The 12,595-nt window shown below is 35.0% G+C and overlaps 1 protein-coding gene across 3 annotated transcripts in view; it reads right to left on the reverse strand.

The window, feature by feature from the left end:
• PRKD1 (protein kinase D1) overlaps positions 1–12,595 on the reverse strand; it is a 335,003-nt gene that overhangs the window by 34,065 nt on the left and 288,343 nt on the right. For all 3 annotated transcript variants that reach the window (XM_032623527.1, XM_032623529.1, XM_032623528.1), the window contains exons 10-13: positions 12,218–12,497; positions 11,102–11,154; positions 8,529–8,601; positions 5,751–5,857 (exon numbers count right to left, since the gene is read on the reverse strand). In XM_032623527.1, the coding sequence (XP_032479418.1) occupies positions 5,751–5,857; positions 8,529–8,601; positions 11,102–11,154; positions 12,218–12,497 (513 nt within the window). The remainder of the gene's footprint in view (positions 1–5,750; positions 5,858–8,528; positions 8,602–11,101; positions 11,155–12,217; positions 12,498–12,595) is intronic.

Genomic DNA, 12,595 nt, shown 5'->3' on the forward strand with positions numbered 1-12,595 from the left:
AGAGAATTAAAAGAGAGAGGATGAATTTCGAAGATAAATCACTGGGATAGTTTTGTCTTGTTTTGGGAGGGCTTACAGCTGGGCTCCTACAATTTAGAAAAACAAAGTTGTTGCTGAACTCTGTTTAACTCAAACAATAAGTAATAATCACCCACCAATTTATGAACTAACTTTTTAAAAATCTCATTAAATAATGTATTTTCAGCAACATTTCATTTTTTATGTTTAACAAACATAGATCAAAATTTTTAGAATAATTATCTTTGCTGGATAAAGGGTTTACTAATAATAACTGTAATGATAAATTCATCCAGGAGAATGCTTTAAACATTTAGTGTTGTAATCAAGAAATTTAAAAATATATACTTATGTTTACTGCAAATAAGTATGAAAGGGGGACCAGTAAAAGACTTTTAAGTATAAAAATACATTACATTGGAATACAGTTCTGTGGGAAAAGTGTTACGTAGTCAAAGAAAACAAGGAATGCTGTAAAATAAACTATTGCTTAAAAAGCCTATGCATGTATTTTTTAAATTATTGTTAAAAAATATCAAATGTTTCTGATATTTAGATTCTAATGAGTATATTTAAATAAGTTATATAGCAGCTCATTTTCAAATATCAATATTTTCAGTACAGTACAAAATTAAAATTCTTTAAACTTCTGACAAAATAGTTCTATCTGTCAACTTAAAAATACACAAGCAGAAATAAAGGCTTCTAGAATTCTTTCTGAGAACACATGAAATGGTTTGAAGCCACTCTTTTAAAATGATCTAGTTTTCTACTTACATTTCATAGTATATTTATTTTATTAAGGTGGCCCCTCAGCCTAATGACCCTTTCCAACATTTCTTTGGTTACCAAAAGGCAGTGAATCTTTCAAGATTTCACCAATGCTATATTTCTCTTTGAAGTAATCCTTCATTCCAATGCCCTGACTTCTGTCATAATCCATGACTCTTTTTTTTTTAACATCTTTATTGGAGTATAATTGCTATACATTTTTGTGTTAGTTGCTGCTGTATAACAAAGTGAATCAGCTATAAGTATATGATATTTCCACAGCTATCCTGACTTGTAGCTACTTGTCTCTATCTGCTCAAATAGATGATAAACATCCTAAAAGGTTTCATTCATTGTTATATGACCCAGAGGCCCAGTAAATCGCTTTGTATCAAAGAAGGAAGTGCTTCAGGGTACTGCTGAATGACTTAATATTTTTATTAATTGAAGGTAAAGGATATTAGGCTTAGAAACTGGAAGAATGATGGCAAAATAGACAAAATTAGGGAAAGAATAACTTGCAGGGAAAGACATTAGGAATAATCGTTTGGTTTTCGGCTGGTTGGTTTGGGTAAGACTGGCACAGCGAAGTGGAGATGTCCTAAGGTCAGAAACAGGAGACTGAAGTGTCTGTGAAAGAACGGAGCTCAAGAGATAAATTAAGGAATGAGAGATGACAGACAACTCTCTTAAAGTGGATGAGCTCACTCTGGGATGAGTTCCAGATTAGCATACATCATTTAGACGAACAGAAGAAGTTCAAGAAGGATGGAGCTAGCAGGGAAGGTGAAACGGGGCCTGATAAGTGCAGGGATGAAGTGAGGAGTGAGATTTAAAAAGGAGCAAATGATCAATGCTGTTGAAGGACTGAGACTAGTCAACTAGTCTAAAGACTAAAATATAGCCAAAGGGTGATAGTTGGGCAGAGGTAGAAGACCAAAGGGCCTTGTATTTTAAGAGAGGTGTGGAAATCAAAGAAAGGAATTTATGAATAAGAATGGAAAGTAGCATAGAGCAGAAATCTGAAGTGTGGCAATATAAAACGTGCTGCAGTTATGAGAGGTGGCAGACATATCGAGCTCACAGTTTGTTATTGCTGTTATTTTGTTTTAAAGTTAAAATGGGAAGAGGACTGCCACACAACAGAGAAATAAGAATGATGGGGGAATTTCAGGAGATAAGTGCAAGGGGATACACTGAATTGATGGCCTGTAAAATTCTTACATATTGTTTCCTACATTTTGTATTCAGCATCTTTACAATTCCAAAATGCTTTAATATACTGTATTATAAACAGAAGCTCTAGTATTGTTCCTTAGATAAATAAGTTGATATTTAAGATAAAGAGGAAAAATAATAGTAAATCAATTAGAATTAAATTCAAAATAGTAAATCAATTGAATATATAGAATTATATTCAAATCAGATAGAATATAATATTCATATATTATATTCAATAATAGTAAATCAATTAAAAATAATAGTAAATCAATTAAGTATTATCCTAAAGCTTTTTATGCATTGTGATACTATGTTAGAAAATAAAAATTAATTTAGACCGAACAAGCCTGTGTTGATAAATTATATTAAATATATCACGCCCACATCACTTATTTTAGATTTTAAGTTTCTAAGCCTTCTAAGATGTAATTGCACCTCCTTGTAAAAGTCAGTTTTTACTGACTTCTAAAAGTCAGATTATTACCCTTAATAATCGTAAACTATCTTTTTATTCTTATTTTGTTGACATGAATAGAAAAAACAGTAATTTCAAATTTACCTTTTTAAAAATCAAGATACAACTTTTAAAATAACAATATAAATAGGATCTTCTGGGAATTTTTGAACCAAGTTTAACATCTACATTAATTAACATTCTTCTGAAACATAATAATAATGAAGCATTTAGAGATAATGAAAATAGCTACTCGAAAAGATATAAATAAGGGATAACTATGCCAAAAGATTCACACTTGCCTTAATTTTCCAACTATTCAAAAATATCTAAAGAGCTTGGTTTTCCAATGACTGAATCAGACTTTGGAAAGCCTTCACATAGGTTACGTAAAGAAGATGAAATAGAAAAAGAAAGAAGTCTACTTTTTTACACATTCTGCATTTATACAACTTTGAAGTTTTCTATAAGCTAAGGTGCTTTTTTTTTTATAAAAACAGAAACAAATAAAAATTCGACCAGAAGACTAACGGAACTGCATGAGGGGAATTTTCTCCCATCAGCCATTTCGGCCCACTTGATCCCCTCTGGAGCATCAGAAAAAGGAAAGGGATGGGGCAGAACTTGTCAGACTCCAGGTTTAACCATAAGCCAGGAAAACAGCTTTCATAAGCTACAGACCACAGGGCAGAGAATACCAAATGCTTCTGGTTATCACTTTTATATCCAGAGGGACAGAATTCTGTTCCTCAAGATTAGTAAAAGAAAACCTTTCCCACCATTCAGCTAATTTCAATCATGGTACTTTTCCTGAACATATCACTTAGTGAGTCAGAACCCTTCCCTTATCGCTTGCCTCATTACCATTTTGTCTTTTCAGGTTCAAAAAATGAGTTCTTTCTTTTGATAAGCAATATAAAACAGGGGAATGAGGGATTTCAAAGAATGAAACACACACAATCCTTCTTAACTAACCAATTAACCATTAATAGAAAATAGAGTCTGGACTTTTGCTACCTGGTTGGATACTATGTATCAATATGTCTTCTTATGTGACAGGATGATGTCTCTGTACAATTTTAATTCAACAAACATTCATTCAACAAATATTGGCTAAATACCTAATGTTTGTCAGGAACAGTCTCTGGTGTTTGGGATACAACAAAACAACAATATCCGCCCTCCTGAAATGTATATATTCCAGTGGAGGGGCTGGGGGAGGGGATGGGGAAAGAAACCCACAGCAAATATAATAAATGAAATTCTGTAATAGGCTAGAAGATGATAAGTGTCATGGGAAAAAGAGGACATAGGTCAGAGTAATTTTTGAGGAACAAGTTTGAAACAAATGTCAACTTTTGATAAAGTATGAACTCCTGAACCTCATATATTTATGCCAAGCCTTAATAAGACTCCTTATACAGGTTTTGTAATTAAAAATTCTACACGTAAGTATGTTGCAAACATCAGACTAGAAGTAAGCCTGAGTAATACAATTTAAAGACTCGTGACAGGAAGGACTTGTGTGTTTTTGTCCCCACTGTATCCACTGAGCCTGGAACAGTGCTTAGCTCATGATATGTACTCAATAAATATGAGTTTGATGAAGGAAGTGAAATATGGTTGGGGACAATGGGGACGAGTGATAAGTGATGAGGATGCTCGAGATTTCAGGCCATAATATAAGAGCTGCTCAAGCTCGTCATATGCTCAAGGGGCAGAATTTGACTTTCAACCTAAGCAAACTCTTTTTTCACATTACAATGGAATTTTTGCCAAATGTATGTTTACTGCATCTCAGTTGTTGATTGCAGCTACTCTTCTGCAAAGGAGATGGAGTCGGTTTATGGTGTATTTTATTTTTCTACCTTACTACAGAGTCAGCAGCTGATAATGTGTTGACAGGCTCAGGAAAGCCAATTAAAGGGCTATACACAGAAAATTAGACCTTCCTCTGCAGCTGCAATAAAATGTAGAAAGATATAACCATCCATGTTAACCGGGAAACTCCTCTTATGTCCTGAAAGGAAGGATAAATGTCTTATCCTTATGCCAACTGTGGCAAGCTGCAAAGGAGTCTGCCTTCAGGACACTACGTGAGGGTGGAGACCAGGACAGCAGGGTCCAAGTGTGGAAAGATGTCATTTGCAGCTCAATGCAGCCAGATTAAGAATAATAAAAAAAAAAGAATCTGATTAGCAAGGACTAAGCTATGAATCTATGAATTGTCAGCTTAAGATCTGTAGTTATCTTCTTCCAAGAAAGCAGAGAACACTGTGGTAGTTCTCTGTGTTACATTAGTTGTCCAAAGGCACAAGAACACCATCTTTAGAAAATATGAGTCCCAGAAAAGTTTATGTCATTTTTTATGTACAGCAGCAATTATTTTCAGTTGTCTGTACACACGAGCTCCTTTATGGCAGAAATCATATCTTTTTCAACATTTTATTGTATAAACTCAATAAATGGCAGTTACATGAAACAATAAATGAAGAAATGTAATCTGTTTTGCTTTGCTAGCAATGTTCAAATGAAAATTATTCAATAAAACTAAAAATTAGAAATTATGATCAGCTTGCATGACAAGTAGAGAATTATGGAAGTTATATAAAACTGAGCACTTTCAATGGTCTAAATTGTCTAGACTAGATAGCTAGGTTGACCACATTTAGCAAACAACTGCTCCATTTCCTTTTGATCTGCAGAAAAAGTTTTAATAGTTATAGAAATTATATATATCACATAATACCTTTTATTAACAAACTCTAGCTTTAAAAAGGGACTGGCTTTAAAAATGAGAAGAGTTAAGGAACAGTCTCAATATTAAATAAAAGGCTTACAGTGAGACACAAAGAAGACATTAATAAGATCAAGATCATGTATTCTCGGACATGTATTACTCTTTTACCTGATATGCTGACAGCTACGTACTCAATTCATATAATTATCACAGCATAAAGGAGGAATGTTTATGAAGGCAAGTTCATTGATAATGTAAAACAAAATGGTCGCAGTGTGCCCACTATGAGCAAATGCTGAAACATTACCCATTTAATGAGAATTAATAATACATTAAAACCTACAATTAAGTACATAGAAAAAAAACAAATGCTGCCTAGACTCAGGAAAGATACTACACAGGCTGCAGTTTGATGCTGGATCTGCCTTTTCAGTTATTTTAAAATGTTCCTAAATATCTATGCCACAGATATTTGGATAAGTTTTCTTTGTTTTGCAGAAGTTGCGGGGACATTTTATAGCCCCTACATAAACAACAAAAAAGTACCTGAAGAATTGCAACCTCATTACGAAGCTGGCTTTCTTGTTTTGTTGGAAATCTTAACTTGTCAATGATCTTAATAGCTACATCTCTTCCTGTTTTACGATGTTTTCCTTTAAAATAAAAAAGAGAAATATTAGCATAATCTTATTATATATCATCTCTATTAAAGAATACCAGAATTTATAAAAACCGTTTGGAATTATAAAAATGCTTTACTGAATAAATTAACATTTCTGATGAGCACCGACTTATATCCATAAAGATTTCACTTCTTAGCTTCATTTCTACATCAAATATGCACTATAAAATTAGCTACAATTTAGAACACAAAAGAATTAGGACATTAAAAGCTATTTGCATGAACAGCCTGATATTTTCTTGTAAAATACATGTTTTAGAAACAGGATATTGAGCTACTTGATATATAAAATATTCATACCACGGGCAAAAGTCCTCTCCTTAAGAAAGTATAATTTTAGGGCTTCCCTGGTGGCGCAGTGGTTGAGAGTCTGCCTGCCAATGCAGGGGACACGGGTTTGTGCCCTGGTCCAGGAAGATCTCACATGCCGCGGAGCGGCTAGTCCCGTGAGCCATGGCCGCTGAGCCTGCGCGTCCGGAGCCTGTGCTCCGCAACGGGAGAGGCCAGAACAGTGAGAGGCCCGCGTACCACAAAAAAAAAGTATAATTTTAAAGTCCTAAAAAACGAATGTATGTTATAATGGAACGAATAAAAGTCTTGGCTCTGTCCCTTATTAGCTTCATGATCTTGAGCAAATCACTTAAGCTTTCTGAGCTCCTCATCTTCAATGGTAGGGTTGTGAGAATTAGGTGTAATAAGATACGTACAGTACACAGAGTGCCCAGATAACTATACACACTCAAAAATATGAATTATCATCATCATCATCATTGTCATCACCTGACAGTCCCTTTACGTACATCACATCCCATTTAATTCTCACAGCAAGTTTTCTAGGGAATCACAGGGTAACCCTCAAGCTTTTAACTCCTACACTACTAGATTATAGAAGGTATAGAATATAGGAATGCTAATTGAATTCGAAAATGAACCTAATTACTCATTTTTTTGGTCACATACAAACTAACTTGAAATTCCATTATTTCTACATTTGGTGTAAATCTAGCGTTCCTTTCCCCTACATCCCACTTTCACTATTCCTTCCAACTCCTTCCAGAATACTTCCCTTCCCAACTGACAAAACTATTGTCTTGCTTTCATGTTCTCTACTTTCTTCACATCACTTTTTAACTCTTTGACTCGCTGCAATCTCTATTCCAATGCAGACTTTTATTGCATCTACTGTCTTCAAGGTTGCAGCTTCTTTTGTCTCTATGCTTCTGTCACTATGGCAACTGACCACTCTTCTGTGACTGTTCTTATCTGCCTCATCCCATATGTGTCCCGCCGTAACATTTTTTTTTTTAACATCTTTATTGGAGTATAATTGCTCTACAATGGTGTGTTAGTTTCTGCTGTATAACAAAGTGAATCAGTTATACATATACATATGTTCCCATATCTCTTCCCTCTTGCATCTCCCTCCCTCCCACCCTCCCTATCCCACCCCTCTAGGTGGTCACAAACCACTGAGTTGATCTCCCTGTGCTATGTGGATGCTTCCCACTAGCTATCTATTTTACGTTTGGTAGTGTATATATGTCCATGCCACTCTCTCACTTTGTCACAGCTTATGGAGGCCTCTTCCTATGCCTGCTCCTTCACTGTTGTATGTTACAATTACCTGGCACCTGCTGGTTTCTCTAACCTCATTTCTTATCCCTGTTTCACCTCCACACTATATGCAGTTATGTATATTTACTATTCTTTATATACCATGATTTCTTTGCATGCAATTATTACACTGCAGAAGAATTTTCTATGTAGTACTTGGTCTCCTCTATTATATAGTTATGCCTTAACAAAAAGCACAATGGTTGCTGACTTGTTAGATTTTCTATCAAAAAAAAATCTGTGCATTTTGTAAGAATCAAAATTACTTTTAGAGTAGAATTTAATTAGCTTTTAAATAAAAAGCACAATATTATACTATGGTAAATAATATTGAATGAGACATTGTGATTATTTCGGAGCACCCTAACCTCACCAAAAAAAGATAATCTGTTACTGATTATATTAAGGAAATGAAAGTTATGATGTCATTTTATAAGGCAGGTGAAACATTGATATTAAATCTTTCTTAAAGACTTGAAAAATGTCATTGAACTGGCTAGAATCAAAAACAGCAGAAGTTTTAACTAAATTCACCAAATAGCTTGACAATAAGAAAAAGGTAAAAATTCAGTATTTTACTTCAAAAATGTAAAAAATGCAAACCTTACCAAAATACATAATATTATTAAAGATGTTAGAATTAAAGAATTTTTGAATGGACTTCTATAGCATTCTGATCAAATATGCTAAGAGGAAAAGGAATCTTTATGATTATAGCTGCCTTGTTTCTCAATATTTTGTCTAAATAAACCAATATTTAACCAGTATAGTGTATAGAGTTTGTCGATAGTTAAGCAAAAGTTTGTTGATATTTAGTAGTAGAAAAATTTCTCTTTCAAAACAGAAAGGTACCAAATTTCCATTTAGTGACTACCTCAAGAGAAATTTCTAAAGAGGTCAAACACAGAGAGACATACATAAAAATGTATCTACATATAGGTCCTTTATATTTTTCTTGGAGATATTACTTTTCTAAACAAAAATGCTAAAACTTTAAATTAATAAAAATACTTAGTGAATTAACCTACCTCCATAAACAATTCCAAACTGCCCAGAACCCAGTACCTCATCAGGAAAAATCTGATAAACTGTGCTGATGTCCTGTAGGTGCAAGTCCAGAGAAAAACAAACATGAAGTGGAACAAAAGATTAGTCCTAATAAACTCTATATTTTATTAAATATATCATTAACACTGATAAATATTTTAAAAATAAACAATTAAAATTTAAATGCTAGATGAAATCTACAATCTAACTATAATATTAAAAACCCACTCTTCGATTTAATATAATATTGTAATGTTGGACAGCTATTCTAATCTTAAGCAGCAGAAATCTTCCAATGTTCAATTATATAGGTTTCATGAGAGAGAAAAAAGACTTAAAACTATATGTCATTTACATACATAATGTCAGTATTCAAAAAGTGATTTGCTTATTGCAATGGTTATTCAGAAATCTCACATTAAATAATCATGGTTCCCAAGCATATGTCTGTGTGAGTCCTGATTCCAACCATTTCATTCTTTATGGCTAAAATGCTGTGGCTGCCTCTTTATCAATCATCCACATCCACATGAATTTAAACTGAAGGAAGAGGGGGCTGAATCACTGTGAGTGAGCCAGAGACACCACAAAAAGATGACAATCCATAATGAAATTCTCATCTGTGAGGTAACCACACTCTTCTACTTTTACCACTTCTGGAGGTTAACAAGTCTCCAGATGTCTACTCTTTCCTCTTTGAAATAATAACTGCTAAGTAAAGCATTCTGTTTTAGATGACTTTGCTTAGTCTGTGATTTTGATGACCACACTCATGAAAGCACAATGTAATACTTTTTCACTTTCAGTATTCCTATGACATCCTATGGAATTTTCTGCCTATCCTCCACTCTCGTACTCTTTGTCCTTTCAAAGATAAAAGTCCTGGACTTCCTTGGTGGTGCACTGGTTAAGGATCCGCCTGCCAATGCAGGGGACATGGGTTCGAGCCCTGGTCCGGGAAGATCCCACATGCCGCGGAGCAACTAAGCCTGTGCGCCACAACTACTGAGCCTGCACTTTAGAGCCCGCGAGCCACAACTACTGAGCCTGTGTGTCACAACTACTGAAGCCTGCGTGCCTAGAGCCCGTGCTCTGCAACAAGAGAAGCCACTGCAATGAGAAGCCCGCACACTGCAACGAAGAGGAGCTCCCGCTCGCCACAACTAGAGAAAAGCCCACGTGCAGCAACGAAGACCCAACGCAGCCAAAAATAAATAAATATTTAAAAAAACAAAAATAAAAGTCCTTTTACATCACATCCTACCCTCTGCATATTCCATACATTGCTATCCTTTCCCTTTGTCCTTCCCCCCAGAAAACAACTACAAGTTCTCTCTATTCTGTGATCCCTTCAGAGTATCCATGGTTCAGAGTTCAAGGTTGTTTGAAGACAAGAACATGAATTAATACTACTCCAGTATTCTGAGTCCAAACTGCTACTCCATCTTTCTCTGATAGCTCAATGGCCACCCAGAATTTTCAGCCAAACAGGGTGGAAGAACCCCACAGGAATCTAGAATTTCCCAAGAGGCTTATAGGTAGATCAGTATTTCCCAAAGTCTTCTCTGGCTAAGCAAGTACAACAGGAACCTTCAGGTCTTTAGAAATCTAGCTCATGATTGACAAAACAAGAATATGTCTAATTTTCATTACAAAGTTTCCCTAATTCTCTCAATCATATTTGGTTTTCAGTTTACTTTATGCCAATTTAGCAAAGGTTGCAAAGCTATGCTAGTGATGAATCGAGTTTCATGGAGTTTATTCTTTAAAATATAGACTCAGATCAGTGTAAGGCTACAAACTTTTTCCTTTTGGTGACAGGTATAGCAGTCAAAATAGAGGGAAAGATCGAGTCACAGGATGAGGTAGGAAAGGCCTTATTACTTTTGGGCTGCTTGCTACAGTGACAAAGTATAACCAAAAGAACCAAACATATGACAGAGTGTAAATTATTTCATAATATGTATGATCTACAATTTTCAAAAACTGAGCTGAAAGGATGGAGTTATGTGGCACAGCTGACTAGGGTGCTAGAATGTGGATCCATAAAATCTGACTTATGCAGCTTTCTGAGGTCTCCTTGTTAAGTACAAGTGATTGTAAGAGTACATGCAGCTCCTTGTCATATGACAGCACTTCTGGGTAGCAATCAAGGAATGAGAATAAGGACATGTTTAAGCTATTCATGCAACTCAAATAATTTATTTCATTTTATCTGGTATTACATAGTATCAACCATTTAAAGTTCCAGTACCAAGATGCGCAAACATGTGAAAAATCAGGCACTGCATTGTAATTGTTTATCTGAGATGAAAAAATAGGTATTTAACTTTCCACCCTGCAGAACAGATGATAGAAAATCACTAAGAGAATTGATACAATGTAATGTTTCTAAAATTTTATAGAAGAAAAACATCCAAAAGGACCCTATTTTATTTTCTAGAAAACACTAAAAAATTAAAATTTCAGATCAATAAAAATGTATTTTATGATGCTCTTATTTTCAAATAAAGGATCACAGTAGCAAGTTTTATATTAGTAGGTACACACTCACCACATTTTCTTGAATCTGGGAATTTGATACCGAAATACTCAGAGAAATATCTCCTGGAAATACATGTTCAAAAATACACAAAATAAGTGAGAGAGATAATAGCAAAACAAGTAAATACATGCTTATTAATCAAGCTGCAGGGCTGTTTTAAAACCATAATGATTAGACTTTTCTAGAAAAATGTCTATTAGAATGTTTCTTTCCTTTTACAGTTACAGATTTACTCTGTACTTGGCTTTGAAAAATAATAATATTTTGTCAGTTTAGAGTTAGGAGTCGTAAAGACTTGGGTTCAAATACTGGTGTGCCATGTCGTAACTCTGGTACAAGCTGAGACAACTTAATGTCTCTAGGGCCTGATTTCCTCACCTGTAAAACAGGCTAATCATTAACATCCACCTATTGGGGTTATTTTAGGCATGAAAATAGAGACCTCACATAAAATGCTTAGCACCCAACTAGGCATATATATTCTATTAATATGTATATTGGTTGTAGAGATCAATTAAAAAGTTGTGATAGATCATTAGATAACACACTGTGATGTGAAAACAGAGGGCTTTTTGCCACAGGCTTCATTATTAATAGCCATTATAAGATTTTAAGTTGCATTTTAAATAGATACTCCTCTAAAATATCTTTTAGAAATTCATCCTCAATACTTGATCCTGTTTGCATTTTGGTAAAATTTATCTCATTCTACAATGAACAGGGGTTTCTTCCTGGGATAAAATGATCAAGAGTTTCCAGGTATTCTGCACACTAAGTGTCCTGCCCAGAATAGCATATTAGGTGGTTTTGAGGACATATGTTAAACTCACATTTGCAAATGGCAAGACCGGCATTCCAGGTCAAGCTCAAGCTGACTAGATTACTTCTTTTATGACCAGCAGCTCTAGGTTTCCGCTATTGCCTAATATATTGGGTTGACATGCATTTGTTCAGAATTTTAATGTAAAATGAAAAATAAAATAGTGTCATTTAATGAATGACATATCTTAGTATGTGTAGCAGCAGCTTTTATTTGGAGACCCTATGTCCGCCAATAAAATAAATCATCCCCAAAGAGTCTCTCTTCACCTGTTCTAAAGATAGTCAGAAAACTAGCAGACTCACTGTGCACGTTGGTTCCTGAACCCACGGAGGAACCCTTGGGAATAACGGGCATGAGGGCATGCCGGATCGCCATCTCCCACATCCTGGCCACGTCTGCACCAATGCCACTGGTGAGGACACTGCTACTTGGTGGTGGGCTGGAGGGATTGACCACATTTTCTCCCACATAATACACGACATTTGCTGTAGTGATCTCAAAACAGTGAGGATTGGCCCCGTTAGGGATTAAAGCTGATGGTTTTGCTGGTTCCAGAGATAAAATTTCTGATAAAGGAATCTCCTGTGAAAGAAAGAGTGTGTTAAATGCAGTTTATCAAAACTATGTAAACTTTCAAATAAAATTCATGCCAGGGACATGTGAGAAATGGCATTACAATC

The sequence above is a fragment of the Phocoena sinus genome, chromosome 2 (genome assembly GCF_008692025.1).
Source record: "Phocoena sinus isolate mPhoSin1 chromosome 2, mPhoSin1.pri, whole genome shotgun sequence".
NCBI classification, from domain to species: Eukaryota; Metazoa; Chordata; class Mammalia; order Artiodactyla; family Phocoenidae; genus Phocoena; species Phocoena sinus.